Source organism: Candoia aspera, chromosome 5 (assembly GCF_035149785.1).
Source record: "Candoia aspera isolate rCanAsp1 chromosome 5, rCanAsp1.hap2, whole genome shotgun sequence".
NCBI lineage: Eukaryota > Metazoa > Chordata > Lepidosauria > Squamata > Boidae > Candoia > Candoia aspera.
The window spans coordinates 86025237-86042919 of record NC_086157.1 but is presented as its reverse complement, the minus strand read 5'-3'; the positions used below and the strand labels follow the sequence as shown (position 1 = coordinate 86042919).

At 39.7% G+C, this 17683-nt stretch overlaps 1 protein-coding gene across 1 annotated transcript in view; it reads left to right on the top strand.

The window, feature by feature from the left end:
• The window catches only part of CCDC80 (coiled-coil domain containing 80), a 28188-nt gene extending 12201 nt beyond the window's left edge, over nucleotides 1-15987 (top strand). The window contains exons 3-8 of the mRNA XM_063305642.1: nucleotides 5945-6101; nucleotides 9717-9853; nucleotides 10472-10620; nucleotides 11759-11862; nucleotides 13812-13892; nucleotides 15412-15987. Coding sequence (XP_063161712.1) covers nucleotides 5945-6101; nucleotides 9717-9853; nucleotides 10472-10620; nucleotides 11759-11862; nucleotides 13812-13892; nucleotides 15412-15764 — 981 coding nt within the window. The 3' untranslated portion in view covers nucleotides 15765-15987. The remainder of the gene's footprint in view (nucleotides 1-5944; nucleotides 6102-9716; nucleotides 9854-10471; nucleotides 10621-11758; nucleotides 11863-13811; nucleotides 13893-15411) is intronic.
• The last annotated feature ends 1696 nt before the right edge of the window (nucleotides 15988-17683 follow it).

Sequence of the window (17683 nt, the reverse complement as noted above, 5' to 3'; positions counted from 1 at the left end):
CCGTGTAACGTTTCTGGGTCGTCGCGGTAGAGGGCCCATTGGAGAACGTCGCGGTTGAGCCCCTTTTTGAAGATTTCCAGCAGGGTGGTCTCAGACCAGTCGCAGACCTTTCCCGCGAGGGCTTTGAACTCCAGGGCGTAGTCCGGGACCGTGCGTGCGCCCTGTTTAAGTCTCTGGAGTGCGCTTTTCGCCCGTACTTTAGCTAGGGGGTCTTCGAAATAGTTTTTCATCTCGTTGATGAAAGCAGGGAAGGTGGCGAGGGCGGGGGAGCTGGACTCGTACAGTTGGACGTACCAGTCCGCCGCCCTGTCTTGGAGTTTGATCGCCACGGCGGCGATCTTGTCGGCCTCGGAGTCATAGGAGTGTCCGTGCCTCCCCATGAACTCCCTAGCGTTGGTGACGAAAAACGAGAGTTTTGAGGGGGTCCCATCGAAGAAGATGGGGAAGTCCTTTGGGGCCCGGGCGTTTTGCGCGGCCCCGCCTCTCGCTTCCCGGGATGTGGTGTCGGCCGCCTGTGCCGTCTGCTGGCTCTCCGCTGGCTCGTGTGGGTTCGGTGCTTCGCTCGGGGTGTGGGCTTGTGCGGGGACGTCATTGGGTGGCGCGGGGGGCATAAGCGCCTGGAGCATGGTCCGGAGTTCCGTCAGCTGAGCCCGCATGGCCGCGAGTTCAGCTCGTGCCTCCTCGTCCACAGCCCGCACCGCCGCTGGGGCCGGTTCCGTTGGCGCGTCCTCGGGGGTGGGGGGTTCATCGTCCCTCCGCCGCGGGTCCGCTTCCTCCTCCGTCTGATGGGTGTCTCCGTCGTCCTCCTCCGTGTCGAGCACCGTGGGGCTGTCGCTCCACGCCCGTTGCTGGGGTGCGATGTGGGGCGCGGGGTCCTCCGCTGGTTTCGGAAGTCGTGCTGCTCCCTCCCGCGGTCGGGTTGCCTCCGTCGCCATCTCCCCTTGGGGTTGGAGCTGAGGCTCGGGTCGGGTGGGGTGGGCGTCCATGGCTCCGGGAGTCCGCGGTGCCTCTGGCCTCGGTCGGTCCTCCTCTGTCTCTTGCCGCGCGGCTCGCCCTCCTTGCCCGCGCCGTTCCGGCCTCATCTTGCTGGTCTTCTCGCCGTCTACTCCTCCCGCGGCTCGTTGTCGTCCGGTGGGGCTCAGCGAGGCTGAGTTTATGACTCTCAGCTTTATGTCATGCGCTGCCTACCTCTGAATAACGTTCAGACACTGGTTTGCAAAGCAGGCTCTGGTTTATTTCAGGATAGGTACAACGTTGTTAGAAAAAAGCTGAGAGTGACAGGAGCGCGCCGGTGCGGGGTTTAAATACCCCGCGCCGGTCAGCGCCCCCTCGCTCTCGGTCACGTCACCCCCCTTTGTCCCATGCGTTGCCCTGCCATTGGTTGAGGGTTTCCAGGATCGCCCATCCTCAGGTTTTCATTCTTCTGCTGATTGCTTTCAGCTGGGCGATCCCCGTGGTATTGCTGCTGATGGCTTGGGTGGCTCCGTGATCCGTTTATCTATTGTTTGTTAGCCGTTAGTCGTTGTGGGTTGATGGCTACTTAACTTGTACCCCTTCACCTATTTCCTTGTCATTGTCATGGGTGCCATTGCGCTGATTACTTTAGCTCAACGGCACTCATGACAACCGGGGACCTGCTGTATCATAGTTTTGATTTCTGTGAAACAGCAATTTGGTTTTATAGGGACAAGAATATGATTTTGAGAGTCAGCTCCTTCTCTGATTTAATTCCTGTTTCTTGTTAGAATATTTATCTCCAAATTTAGAGTTTTCCCTCTATGAAATGGGTATTAGGATAAAAAATCGGGTTTTCATGACTTTTTTATTCATGGTGAACCTGGTTAACCAAGAAACCACGGTTTCATGGGCTTGCAAAACACACTGAATCATAAATTTAATCTCATGGTTTGGGTTCACCTAACATGATAACAGATTAACTGATCTGTGGTTCAGTGTGTCATGCAAACACACATCAGGAGTTCTGCCACCCTGCAATATGTTCCATTTTGAATTCATCTTCAGGATGCTTTCCTTACCATCCATGATATCCAGATGCATTTCTCCAAGGTGGAGCTAACTAATTTCACTAATTTGGGTGAAAAGAACTCTGATTCCCATGGATGGCTTGTGAAGACCCTCATGTTGGCAGAGAAGTGGGGAGGTGCCCTTTGCAGAACGGGTCCAAGGCATGACAAACCAGTCCAAGTTTGCTCTTCCATGAGGAGAACAGGAATGAGGACCTCAGGATTACTGAGAGGTTGGTAGCAGTTATAAAAGAAGCAGCTCTAAGACTAGAGCTGAGTCTGACTGAAGCAAAGTAACTGACTTCCAAAAGTAGGAAGTTGTGGCCCAATCTGTGCTTTGGAAAAGAGCAACAGTAGGGTGTAGAAATGCACAGGGGAATGGAGCTGGGGAAAATACTGGTTGGTCAAGGATAGTGAAGAAGTATTTTGGCCTTCAGAGCCCAACATTTTAGGTTAACTGTGGCAGTTCGTGAAAGGTAGGGGTATTTTGTAGTACACACAGTAAAATCATTGTCTGGTAGGACTCTATAAATTTAAATGGTTCCATATTTTGGAACTCAAACACCGTATCTTGCACTTAACTGTATATGTTTTTGGAAAATTATTTTTCTGTTAGTCTCATACTTCACCCTATCAGAATGGATTCTGTGTGATTGGCCCTGTCTGCCACAGAAGCCATTTTGTGAATGGGCAAACCCCTCATGACAACCTCCCATTAACTCACATTGAAATGGCAGCTACTTGTTAAAGAACCTACAGTGTTCTTTCAACATTCTAAATGTGATATGCCCACCAATCCCAAAAAGTCAGGGCCCTTTCTACATTCTGCTTAGCTCACTGCAACAATGAACCCGATTTTCTTACTCATCCAAATGATGGGTCTGCCTAAGTTAGCATTGTCACCTGTGCCAAGATAGCATGTCCAATCGCTGCTCCAGCAACAGATCTTGAATATCTTGAATAAGTAAATATTTTCTAATGTGTGGGTACAATGATGCTGTTCCTAATGAATTTCTGCTTTTCAATAAGTTTTCAAAGATGCAACACTTATTTCTGGAATATACATAGCTGCCTTATTTTCTTTTAAATTTCTTCTGAAGCCCACTTTTTTACAAACTAATTCACAATTTCATTTTTTGTAATGCTACCCTGGTCTCGAAAGTTCAATCTCAAACTTAAATTTGAAGTTCTAGCATTCAGGACTATGAGGGAGGTTCGGGTTCAGATTGAACAATATAGAGAAAAGTTACAGATGATCAGGAAACAATGTATTAACATGCCCTTGACCTGATTTGTAGACATCAAGATAATGCACTTTATAGTGTCATTAAAAAGTATATCATCTTCAAAATAAGCTTAACTCTGGATGTGGACACATTGATGCATGGGCACATTCATGATACAGAAATGGATTGCTACTTCCTTCTTCCAGGCTGTCTTTCAACTTTCCAGTCCAGCTTCCAGCTTTTGGACTGGAGACTTATTAATAACACTTGCAGATAACAGATGTTGAGCCAGTTGCAAATTCTGGCTTTGCTTTCCAATCTCCTGTTTGTGTCTGTGGTTTTGCTTGGCTATGTTGCATTTTTTTGCTACTCTGTGGTGTAGAAGTACAGTCTGAAACCTTGAGTGTGCTCTTTTTATTCATAAACATAAAAAACCCCATAGCCAGGCTGCATTTTTACTAAATTCTAAATTTAACCCATTGACATCTTTAAATCAAAGCATGCTTTCTTTGTTTCAGAAATAATTATATTTTATTTTAAAACTGATTTTACAGAAGAGCTTCATCATCAGATCCTAACCACCACCATTTCTTTTTTAAATTTATTTATATGCTTCATAGAGCAAAACAGCAACTCAACAGAAATGAACTGGGATTAGGAAAACAACTCAATGCAAGGGAAAGGATTAATTATTCTTTGACTGGATTCCAACAGTACATCAAACCATTATTTATTTAATTTAGGGTTCCCATCTCTGGGCTGCCCAGATTCCAGATGTAGCAACTCTAATTTAACTATGGTTTATCAAATAATCCATGTTTTTCTGGAGTTGTGCAACAAAACCTTAGGCATGTATGACTTACTTGTACAACCCGCCTTAGACATGAAAGCTTGCTGGGTGATTTTGGGCCAGTCACTCTCTCTCAGCCCAACTCACTCACAGGGTTGCTGTTGTGGGGAAAATAGGAGGAGGAAGGAGTATTAGGTATGTTCCCCACCTTGAGTTATTTATAAAAATAATAAAGGTGAGATAAAAAATGTAAAAAAACAATCAAACTATAGTTTATAATCCCCAATGAGTGGATTCATACAATATGTTAATCCAAAACTAAGTCCACTAGATGTGAACTGAAAAATCCAAGATGGCAGCAAAGAATGAACACATTCTTCATTGCATTACTGCCATCTAGTGGGTGTCTGGATTTTTGCAATTCAGATCTTGTAGCCCTAGAGAAAACCTAACCAGTCACATTATATCTTGTGAGTAGCATGTTGTGTAAATCAAGTCATTCTCACTCTAACAGGATTATTATATAAAAAGGAATAAATATTATTTACTGTATAGTTCTTAAAGAAGGATGGGTCACACATTCAATCAATGTAAAATTCTAAACTACAGATACAGTTTTGTATTTCAGTGGTAGAAAGTTCTAGGCTTTAATCAAGTCATATTTCCTTGCTTCAACATGGGAATAATCAGGCAAGCAAACAATGCTACTCTTCAGGCAATCTTGTTTTTACAACTGGACTCTAGCTGAATAAATCTCAAGAATAATTTCTAGAGTTCAAACATGCTTAGTTAACTATTAAGATCCAAATTCTACAAATTCAGAAGGGCTCCTTTTCTGTGTATTTTCAAATTGTCATGTCTTTACCATGTAGGTTTGCAATATGAAATAAATTCAAATGCATCAAATCAAAATCAAATTTAGAAGGACACTGTCATCCACTATCAGTCATATAAGCATCCTGAAATGAAAGGACATTTTGCTTAATTAATAGCACAGTATTTTCTAGCTGTATGGTAATGAAGTAGGAATACTACACAGGTAGATAACAACCTAACAAAACATTTTATCATGTTATTGATTAGAATGTTGGCCCAGGAAACCTTGGATTCAAACATGCATTCATGTGCAAAGCATCATTCCTCAGCCTAATCTAATTCACAGCATTTGTTATAAGAAAAAAATTGAGAGTTGCACCATATTTATGGCTTTGAACTCCCTGACTTTTTTCTAAGAGCTGAATATACTGAATTAAGCAGTAGCAGTTTCCAGAATAAAATTTGATACTTTTAAGGTGTACAGATAGATGCTTCTATCTCAGATATGTTGGAGTTCAAGGAGCTACCAAAGTTGTTATTGTTAGAAAATGGTGTATTGTCTTCTTTAGTTGGAAGCCTTATATGCTTTCTAGATTAGTCAGTCAAAAGTTCTGGGCAAAAATATCCAAAACTTAACTGCCTCAGTGCTACCTTTTCTTTTTATTCGTATCTTTTATTCCTGCCAACCCATGCCCAATTCCATGCTCAGTGATTATGCCGATGTTCTGGATATCGACTTCTTCTTGGCCATGTTATTGTTTTAGGAATGATAAGTTAAGGGACTTCTCATTCATTTTCAGTTCCTGGCCTTAGACTCATTATGCCTATATGTGTTTTCTACCCAGAACCAACTGGCAGAGCATTACAGTGCAATATACTGTATGTAATTAAATTTGAATAATAAATAATAATAATAATATGATGCTGGTTGACTTCTCACAAGTTATATGTAAAATTCCAACTAGTAAGCCATTTTTTCTCATCACCATTATAAATCAGGGGAAGGGGAAGCCTTGGTGGGTGGAATATGAGCTATTGGGCCTTCTGTTCTTTGGTTTTCTGAAACTAATGCTCTGTCATTTTATTAGCTGATCACAACACCCAAAGCTGACAACAACATGTATGTGCAACAGAGGGATGAATATCTGGAGAGCTTTTGCAAAATGGCGACTAGAAAAATTTCAGTTATCACCATCTTTGGCACAATGAACAACAGTCACATGAAGATCGATCACTTCCAGCTAGGTTGGTTTAATTTTATTACATAGAATTTTGTTGTTTATTCGTTCAGTTGCTTCCGACTCTTCATGACTTCATGGACCAGCCTATGCCAGAGCTTCAAGAAATTAGCAACCATGAAATGTATGTGTGTATTTAAAAGGATTTAAGGGGGAGGGGTGGAAAGATGAGCTCTTTAAGCTGCCCCGAGTCACGAATGTGAGATGGGCAGCTATATAAATTGAACAAATAAATAAATAAACCCAGCTTTGGTTGGGAAGAATATGAGAACCCTTTCTCAGATAACATGATTCCTTATGTATTTGTATTCCCTTTTGTATATATATAAAAGGCTCTAGTATTTCCTTTGGATATTTTTTTCCTGAGCATCATATTCAGATTCACTGGGTAACATTTTAGTAGTTTACAAACCAGTAAAACAGCAGAAAGTTCAGAAGTGTGATTAGATCACAAAACAGATCCAAAAATCCTTTGGCTCATGTTAGCCACATATTTTATATCTAGTTCTTTTATGTAATTGAAGTCTACTTCATTTGTTACTTGTGTGAAGGGTCAGACAACACTGAAAGGGATTAGGGGACAATAATCCTATTTCCCCTGACCTCAAAACTATATAGCTTCTGCTGACAGTGACTTCATTGTCCACTCATCAGCATGGATATCTGCAAAGACTTCTGCTAGGGGAGATTTCCCTGGATCTTGAAACTCCATGGGCTTGTAAGACTATTCATACAAAATAATAAGTGAAGGGGGAGTGTATGCTTATACTAGCAAGGTTAGTATATCCTTATTTTGCAGATTTAAGTAAAGCAGTTTCTGACAATTAGTTGGAGAGGCAGGAAAAATTCTGTCTCTAAACAAGCCCTGTTATTCTAAGGATTTATCCTACTTTTTCTTATTTTAGTTTTTTACTAATGTAAAAGTAGGTGAAATTTATTCTTCTGCACAACTTTCCTCTTGTCAACTAAGTATTATGAGCTGTGATGTTATATAGGTTAGGGCTTCAAACATTTGCATTTTAGAAAGCTCATACTGTGTAGACACAATAGAAGTATTACATTTCATTGCTTTCTTTTTAATGTTGCAAAATTGTTAGTTGCTTCTAGCAGAAAAATAGTTGATAAATTTAAAAATATTGGGTTGGATCCAAAGAAGCTGTTTTGTGGATTGAAGGACTTACATTGGCATTCCACCAGAGGAAGGGAGATTTTTTTTCTGATTCCCCTTCAGCTGCTGCTGTCTCTCCCAGTTATTTCCTGGCTTGCTTTTATGCTTCACTAATCCTGTTAACTTTTAGCCCAACCAACTAAAAAAGGAGAACAAAGAACTGATGATACCAGGATGATGGGTTTGTACTGTAAAGATCAGCTGGCAACCCAGACAAGCTCAGACATTCAGAGGCTGCTTGCTAAATATGGAGTCAGCACCTTCACAGGGGAGTGATGTTCTCTCCATCACGTAGGACACGGAGAGGTATCCCAACCTCTCTCTGGGCTAGAGATAGTTTAAAAACAAAGGCAGAACTCCAAGGGGGACCAAAGAAAAAGGTGTGGATTTGGGCAGGAAAAATGAATGATCTAGAAGTGGTTTCCTTCAGCTTCTGATTAAAGTGAATGTTCCAGAAAAAAATAATAGAAAGAACAGCTGTTTCAAGGGTCTTCTATTTTTGTTAAATTTGGTAGCTGCCTGGCTGGAAGGTAAGCTTGGATTCTTTCATTTCTTTTTTAATATGTGACACTAAGTGTCTCTGGTTATTGAATGTCATTGAGCCATACTTCAGACTAGGCATGAAGTCATTAACTTTATAGATAAGTCTTTTTAATCTGTATTATTGAATTAAAACATCCCCTGTTTCTTAAAGGATATTACACTATTTGTAGCAAATCAGCACAATCTTGAAGTCTACCTGGAACACTGATTGTATTTGTATACATTTCTCACAAAGTTAAAAGGGAATTTTGTATTTTCTAATTTCTTCTTTTTATAACGTTTGCTTTTGCTTACCTTTTGTGAGATTAATCCATCTCCTAAGGAAGGGCTGAAACCTCTAGTCACATGCCTCTAAGCTATTGGTCAGAAGGATACATTATAGAAATTTTCATTTGTACTTTTTCCATTGCCAATAAGGCAGACAGATTGTAGGAGCTCTAATTGTCTCTTGCTGGGGTTGGGGGAATATACCCATATAAGACAGGTAATGGTAGCAGTAGCTACCAAGGTATTATTCCAAAAGGCAACAGGGTGGAGCCAGCTTTTTTCTGGCTAATTCAACAAACCATGATTAAAACCTTCTGAGGTTTAGCAAGATGAGAGAATAAGGTATGTGAAGGGAAAGCTTGTGTCCATACATCACAAGAAACCAGGGCTGCAACTGGGGGCAGGTGGCAAGCAGAGCATGTGTCCTGGGTGTCACACTGGGGGGGGGGGCAAGATGGGTGTGGAATCCATGTTTGCCCTGGGTGACACAGTCCCTAGTTGCGGCCCTGACCCTAGTTGTGGCCCTGCAAGAAACCATAATGTGGCTTGATTAGATGTGGCTTAGCATGTTGTATGAACCATGGCTGACTGCAGTGTGTGAACTTGGCCAATTGTGGCATGTAAACAAACTTTCATATATAGAAACAAAAGATCAGAACAAAGTTATATATGAATGTCTTTGAAAATTAATTTGCCTACGTTGATAAAGCAACACAGAATACAGCCACCAGGATTATGGCCTGGAAATACATTCATTTTGTAACATTCCTGTGCATTTGCTTTGAGAGTTACAGACAGGAGAATAATATACTTAAATTATTTTTTTGTTTAGGAACATTAGGAATGATTGTCATTAATTAATGAGAACTTTTTATTAGAATAAACAATTCCTTGAAATGGCATTGGAATTTAACATACTCCCCCATGGATGTGGAAATCTCTCCAGTCTTCTCAACTGCTATTCTGGCTAGATTTTTGAACTGGTCATTCTTGTTTTTAAGTTGTGATGCTAAATTCAACATTAACAGAAATACTGTAAAATGATTCACTGATATCTACAGTGCAAGGGAAATATAAAAATACCAAATGAGATCTTTAGAGAAAGAAAATGAAAAACACTATACCATTGGATGATACACTTTGGTTAATTTTAATTTTACACCACCAGGGTGCCAAACCTATTTTCTTGGGAGGGCATAACAACGGCAAAAAGACATGTAGACCTTCTCCTTTAGTGGTGGAGAAGAAGATATGCCCAGATTTCATCACTGAGATAGTTCTAGTAAAAGTAAAAAAAAAAAAAGGCACATATCAGAAACAGTCTGGATTCCACTGTATTCATTTTTTTTCCTTCCCCAGATAAGCCAATAAATTTTTTACCCCATGCTCCATAATAATGCTTTGTCTATATCAGAACATCTGTCTTTGGCTTGATACCATTATGATTTGGACTATTGTTTGGGCTTCTGGTTTGCCCATTAATAGTATCTAAGGAATAAACTTCACATGCTTGACAAGAAGGTAGCAAACTTTCACCATTATTGCTTACATTAGTGAAAATCGAAGTGATATCTGATAGGTGTCTTTGAATAGGGGAACAGAGACATCTGCTCAGCACTCATCCCCATTTCATTTTCTTTTAAGACAATGAAAATCCCATGAAGGTGATAGAGGATGAAGACCTTGTGGACCAGAATCTCATCAATGAGCTGAGAAGAGAATATGGAATGACCTATAATGACTTCTTTATGGTGTTGACAGATTCTGATATGAAGGCCAAGGTAGGGGGATGTATACTAGGAAAATTAATGAAATACACAGGTGTCCTGTGGATGTGCTGTATTGGATTACAATTACTATGATACTTAGCTAGTGTGATCAACTAAGAATAGAATTGAGAAGGGCAGAAAGGAGAGTTGGATGCATGAGTGATATGGTTCAGGGTACGAGCATAAAATTGGGTGGTTCTTGAAGAGGAAAATGGAGTTGCAGAAATAATGAAAAATTGCTCTAGTTCTCCAAAGCACTGACAAGTGATTTCACTTGAAAAAAACTGTACCAGGTTGACACACTTACAGGACATGCACTTCTTTTATACCACAGAAAGATCTTATAGGGCATTATTAAAGTTCTCACAATGTCATCTTTAGCAAAATAAATATGGCTTTGTGTATACATTCCTGCTGGAATTCAAGATGGCATACAGAAAGTTCCCAGCTGATCTCCTGCCCATGGATTGTCTAGACCTGACCAGTTTAGAAACAGCTAAAATTATCGCTACATAAGCTTTCAGTTCATGACAATATTAATCTGCCTGTATCCATAAGTCATTATGTGAGTTGGGAGCTGCCAAGAGATTTGTTTGCAGTTAAAATTCTTCTTAATTCTTCCTTTTATAGCAATACTATGAAGTGCCGATTGCCATGAAGTCTGTGTTTGATCTGATAGATACTTTCCAGTCACGTATCAAAGATATGGAAAAGCAGAAACGGGAAGGCATTGTTTGCAAAGAAAACAAGAAACAATCTCTGGAAAACTTTTTGTCCAGGTATTTCCTAAAGCTACATCACAGATCTTATTTTCTTTAATAACATAAAATGAGGAAAATGTTCAGATGCAATTGCAACCAGTTGATGAGTTTGGTTAAATGAAAAATGGCTAAGTATTCAGTACTAAATGCCTAATGAGAATGTTGCCTGAGTTTACTTCCCCCCAGCCTCAATGAGCCAGATCTTTGGATACAAAAGTTTTCATCCCAAATGTGTTGACATAGGCTATAGAACAAGACGGGACAAACTTCAAGCTCGTAGGATGTATTTTGTTTTTAGAAGAATCCTGAAAGTCCACCAAGAGGAGAGTAGTGCAGAATTGTGCTTCAGGAGGATGGACCCAAGGGGCAAATTTTGGGGTATCTCCAGGGACTTTTGCAGCAATGGTCACTGGCTTCAAAATGTTGGGTGCAACCAGGTGATCAAAGCCTTGCCCCCTTTTTAACATGCCTCACATGTATTGCATGCAAGTAAATTGGTGCAGGGCTTCAGTTGCCCAGTCATGCCAGCCTTTTTGGTGCCAGCCAGTGGCCATCGCTATCGGCCCAGGAATTTGAGATCAAGTACTTTTTTTTCTCCCGGCAGACTCAATTCACTGAAGAAAGTGTTTTGGACTATTGATAAATAACACTTGCTCACATTTCTGTGGGGAACTCTTTTATAGACAGTTGCTGGTTCTTTCCAAACCACCTTTTTAGCCATAATCCTCAAGTCCCTGCCAATTTTCATGTAACCTTTCACCTTTTCCAAGGGAATGAAGAGCTTGGGTATAAATGAATAAAACAGGGCTGCAACAAACAGAGGAGTTTCTCAACAACATATCAAGACCAGCTGAACCAAAAGTGTGGGTTATTTTACCTTCCCTTAAATGGACTCTGCTTCATCCCATACTGCACACAGGGGTGGATAACTTGTAGTTCTCCAGCTGTAGCTGAGTAACTCCCAGCATCCCTCAGCAGTGACCATTCTGCTAGGGCTACAGAAGTTGAATTCAGCAATATCTGGAGAGCCACTGGTTGCTCTACAGTGTCTTTCATAGCATAGGCAGACGCTACTCAGAAAGCTGTAGTGACTAACTGATGGATTCTATGCAGTAATGTGGGGATTTCTTTTAGTGCGTCCTACTTTTCATTCCAGATTCCGGTGGAGACGGAGGCTACTGGTAATATCTACTCCCAATGAGGAAGATTGGGCTTATTCACAGCAGCTTGCAGCCCTGACAGGGCAAGCCTGCAATTTTGGTGAGTAATAATCCCCCCTTACTTTCTCTTTCCTTTTTGTGGCTTTAGCCATGCCTGTACAAACAAAATCTACTACATTAAGATTTCTTGAGCTTCTGGGCCATTTTGAGGTTCTTCCAAATGGAGGGATTATAGTGCTATCAATCAAAAGGCAATGTGGCCAATTTCATACTTTCTTCCTTTTGGAAATCTTAATAGCTTATTTAATGAAAAGAAAGAAGATGGGAAAATGTGAGAGGATGACAGTGGCTGAATTCACAAAGCATATTTAGCAATAATACTTTGCTACTGGTTTAGCACAACAGTCAGTACGTTTATAAACTATGGATTATGAGAGGGGTATGCTAACTCAGCCAGTTTTTATTTGTTCAATAAACCACAGTTTAACAAAGTAAAGCGGTTTGCTAATGCAAGAATGGGTAACCCACAGCCCATGAATTAAGCATCTCAAAACTGTGCCACCTCAAAATTTGACAACAAAATGGTCAACTTTCATCAGTGTGATTTTTGTTTTTGAAATAAAGATATAAATGGGCCTACAGGGTTCTCAGAGGCAAAAAATTTCCATTTTTACCTTAAACCTATCTTGACTATCCCAAAATTGCACTGGGAAAATGTGGCTATTTGCTACTGAATTTTGATGCCAATTTTAAACCAACATTTTTTATGCTTAAGGGTAGACATTTTTGGAGGGGGTTGGAGTATTTTCAAGAGTAGAAATAGGAGCGGCTTACCTCCCAGAGGTTTCCAGCTAACTTTCCCTCTCTTAGACTCATAAAAAATGCCCCCCCCCCAATATTGACCTATGATGTCACCTGTGGCTCTCAGCTGGTTGGGGAACAAGTTGTGGATATGAGCCTGAGAAAGCAGCTCATCCCTGGATTAATGCAGTGTGTGAACCACTAACTATGTGTTATCAAGCCAGGCCTGATCCCTGGCAAATATATGTACAAATGTGAGGTAGGTAAATGTGCATTACATGAAGGGGGTAGGGTGTAATCATCCTGCCTTATTAAAAGCCTTACTTAGTATTACTCTTGGCTACTAACAACCCATAACCCCATAAATGTGAACATGACAGCTAAATTATATCTCTTAATGTAGTAGGGATGTATATGAAAAAAGCCATTAAAGAATCAATTTACCTTTGACAACCCATATGCAAGCATTATCAAAATAACTTCTGTATGAAACACCACCCGGCTGACCTAATTTGGGCAGGCTCTTAAGATGGCTGCAGTATATGAAAAGGTCCTAAGGACTGGGCATATAATTCAAGTCCTTTTTAATTTCAAGGACTTTCGGTGTTATCAAACCGAAACAGCAAATTGATAAATTATGATCCTCCTTTTTCTCAGGTCTTAGTGACCAATCAGAATCAAATGATGGTTTCTTAAACTGCAATCCTGTGCTGGAACATATTGGAAGTGATTTCTTAGTAGACATCTATAGGATTGCACTCTAAATGCTTCACATTGGACTCTTACAAAACAAACATTTCCAAAGTTAACCTTAGTGTCTGAATTATGAAGAGAAACAATAAAATGACTGAACATGAATACAAATTTTCCCTCCCCCCAGCCAAGTTTTAGGCAACTTATGGTCTCCCTGAAAACTACTAAAAATAATAGAATGGACTTTCTTTTGTATCCTTTGGTAGTGTTCTGAGCAAGTCCGATACAAAATCTCTAAAGAAATCACTTACCATCAACATGAATTGTATTTATTGGTATATAGCTCTGTATATGACTCCAGGACTGGAGAACTGCCTGAATTCTAGATATGTTCAGTGGACTATAGACATGAGGAAAAGTATAAGAACTATGATTATGTAACTGAAGAAAAAGTATTTGCAAAATGTTGGATTTAATTCTATAATTGTTTATTTTGCATTATCACAATTACGGCCACTGAGGCGTCATTCAGTATTTGATGCTTTTCTTCTATAGGTCTGCGGCACATAATTGTCCTCAAGTTGTTAGGCCTGGGAGAGGAGACTGGAGGAGTCCTAGAACTGTATCCAATCAATGGTAAGAAATCCTTTTCAGATTTTGACTATCTACCCTAAATTATCAAACACAAACATGATATGCATTATTCTTCATGCTGAACCTTTATTTATTTTGCTTATATTTAGAAATTGTGAATTATTCTTGAGACTAGGCCCTAGAATGTTATTAGTAACCTCATATGAGCCCACAGTAGGGTCATCCTTCCCCAGGCCTTTGGGTTGTGATGTGCTGGAGCCCCAAATGGATGATAGTGTTATTGCTGTTTGGATTGCCATTTTATTATTCCATAATTTTTTGTACTTGTATGTTTTATGGTTTTGTATTCTTTTCATTAGATCTTGTTGGATTTTTTTTATGAGCCAATACAGCAGACAGTATTCCACTAAGCACATTTTGGAAAGCAGATTTCCTTATTTTCTTCCATTATGTGTTGGACCAACCGCTACCATGTCTAGTACTATAGCCATTATTGTCAGCTCTGGAACTTTTCATAGTCCTATGCCACATGCTCTTTAAAGACTGTCAGCATCCCCACCTCTTCATGAGAACCATAATCTTGCAGATCGATCTGTTATGCTCCAATTCCCTAAAGGGATATGGCTTTGTTTCTGAGGACAACCCAGAGAGCTCTCTGAGTCCACCAGCCAGGAGTCCCTTTAACTAGCAAGATACTGCCTCAGTCATGACATCATGCTCTACCCATGAAAATCAAGGGTTAAATGAATCTGAGCAACTTAATCAGTGAGGTCCTGTGCAGGGTGATCATAGCAGTCAGAATAACGTTTCATCTTCCTCCATCACTGCTCTCGGGATCTTTGTTTCTGTTTCAGCTCCTTGGTAAATAGGGAACAATTTAAGTTCATCCAACAGAGATGCCACTCAAAAGCAATCCTGTCAACTGCCCAGGGCACCTCCTGTTGCCAGTGTTTCATTGGGCGGTTAACAAAACTGCCCACAAGATTGCTGGGAAAGCTGTATTGAAACCATTTGAATGTATAGGTTGCTAATTTTGTTCTTTAGAGAATACATATTTCTGTGTCCCATACCCAGAAATAGGATCTCAAACCTCATTACAAAGGGTATTGGCAAGAAGAAATATATGGTATTAAGGAGAAATTTCACATTTTAAAAACATATGGCAAGATTTAGGCAGCAAGTCAGCTTGTTGCAAGGGTGATTATTTTACAATAAATTTGGGATTCTTATCTCATTAGAGATTTTGTAGGAAATTAGACACACTAAAGGGAAGTTTCTCCCATTGCACTGGACTTGCTGTTAGAAAAATGTCTTCCTAATGCAGTTTTATTTCAAAACTCTTTAAAAGGAGAGGTTTTCCCTTTGATGATATGATCATCTCAAGTTACCTTCTAGCATCAAAAGGTATTTCCACTACAACTAATCTAATTTCAGGTCAGTTATAGTAATGGCAATTATCTTAAACAGTAAAAATATATACGATTGAATATGCTATGCTTTCAAGACCAACTTATCTGCAGATTTGAAATGTTAACCTTTTCCTGATTCTTACCTTCTCTAGGGAGTTCCAGTGTGGATAGAGAAGATGTCCCCATTCATTTGGTGAAAGATATCCGCAATTATTTCCAAATCAGCCATGAATATTTTTCCATGCTTTTGGTTGGCAAAGATGGGAATGTCAAATCTTGGTATCCTTCCCCAATGTGGTCCATGGTGATTGTGTATGATTTGATTGACTCTATGCAACTTCGACGACAGGAGATGGCCATTCAGCAGTCACTTGGCATGCGATGCCCAGAAGATGAATATGCAGAGTATGGCTATCATGGTTATCACCAAGGTTATCAGGAAGGTTACCAAGATGATTATCGTCACCATGAAAGTTACCACCATGGATACCCCTACCGAAAGTAGCAACTTAGCCTTTGACTGCTTGCATCTTAGTAGTCATTCAAGCCACAAAAGGCCACATGCGGAAATAGTTTCATGATTACCTGAACATTTTCTATTCCCTTAGTGTTCAGTCAAGGGAGTGTATAAGATTTTGGCTTTCTCTGTAACCCACATTTCCATGAACTGAAATATGTGAAATTAATATCACTGATGCCTTATTAAATAAAGACTCCTTTATATTTTAGAGCCCTAATTTGAGGGTATTTCCTTGTGCTATGTATACATGGAATGAGAAACTCCTTCCTAATGATGTCCATTGTATGATAGGCAGGATGTAACATATACAATGGATACTTCTTGTCTAACTGCATCCCCCTTCCCCTGGGAAATATATATTTGAAAGTGTGAATCTTTATTGAAAAGGAAGAGTAGTAAATCGTGTTACAGAATATGATCTTCAAACTATAGCTTTACAAGAAGAATTGTGAGTTTTTGTTATAGAAAATGATTCCTAAAGGAGTTTTAAAAATGCTTTGACTAAAATGACTTTGTTCATAATATGCCACCCCTATATGATTCTGTGAATTACCAGTCTGAAAAGTTTATATAGCTAACAATTTAAATATAGTGGAAGATTCTGAATGAAAATACAAGAGAATAAAGATCAAACTATTTCAGCTTTTTAGCCAACTTAAGTGAAGCCACAGGGCAGAACCTGAATGCAATAGCCACTCTCTCTCTTTCCTAACATCTGCTAGGAAGAATGCATGAATAGTAACTATTTTCAATAGTAACTATGATTGTTCAAAATTTGTCTATAGCAGGGGCCTCTTTTTGTCTCCTGCCCCACCTAAATATGCAGGAATACATTCACTTCAGGAAAGGTTTTGCATATAGGATAGTTTCTGCTATGTATCAAGGAGCAAAACATTAACAAATACACTAAGTGGGTCAAAGTAAAGATCAGACTCTAAACTCAAGGAAAATAGGGTCTATTCCATCAGAAGAGTGCTGCACTGCTAAACTGTGAGAAAGGAAGCTTTATATTCTTATAGTCACATGGGTCTCTAGACTTTCATTCATCAAGCCCTTTAGTATAGCTAATTTCACTTTAGTCAATGCATCTTTGGGTTAGTAGTTACAGCCAGGCAAATGCCTGCTTTCCTCACTGAAAAAGCACATCTATACTTGGTATGTATCAGTTCAAACTGCAGGTGGAAACTAGTATAATATTCCTCTATTCAAGTACCAATACAGTCTTCTCAATTAAGAAAAATCTCAGCATGTCAGAAAAACTTTTTCCTAATATGCCATTGCAATTGCTGCAACTTACATGAGGCCTAAAGGCCAGCAGTTCCGAAGTAGGACAATAGTACTGTTTTCATTTTCTGTGCAGAAAAGAAAATAATTTCTCCTGTTTAACTTGGAATTCAAAAGCTCCTCAATCTGCAGTGTCCTATTCTTGAATCCAGTTAGTTTTTCCATTCTCCAATCCCAAAGGAAGGTAGCCTTAAAAACAGCTTCACATACACCCCACTACCACCAATCTCAATGGACCACCAGAGGAGCCTAAATGTTTGTATAAATTGCCAAAGAAGATTATAAAGTGCATTCTTTAAAACTAAATAGTGAGGTTATTTTTAATTGATGTTTATGTGCAATCTGTAAGCAAGGAGGTAGTCCATATATGATCTCAAAATTTCAGCAAACCTGATTAAAATTAACTTGCATAACATGTTAGGCAGATTTGTCAAATGTTTTGTGGAAGGAATTTTTCCAGGAATATTTAAGTTAGGGTTTCTCTGTGTTTTGCTACTTTAAGTGTAATGTAATCTGAAACTAGTGATTTCACAACTTCCTGAAAACATCATGTTAGGAACGACAGCTGTAATGTTGGAATAAGTAAGACCAAATTAATCAAAACACACAATGGAAAACAA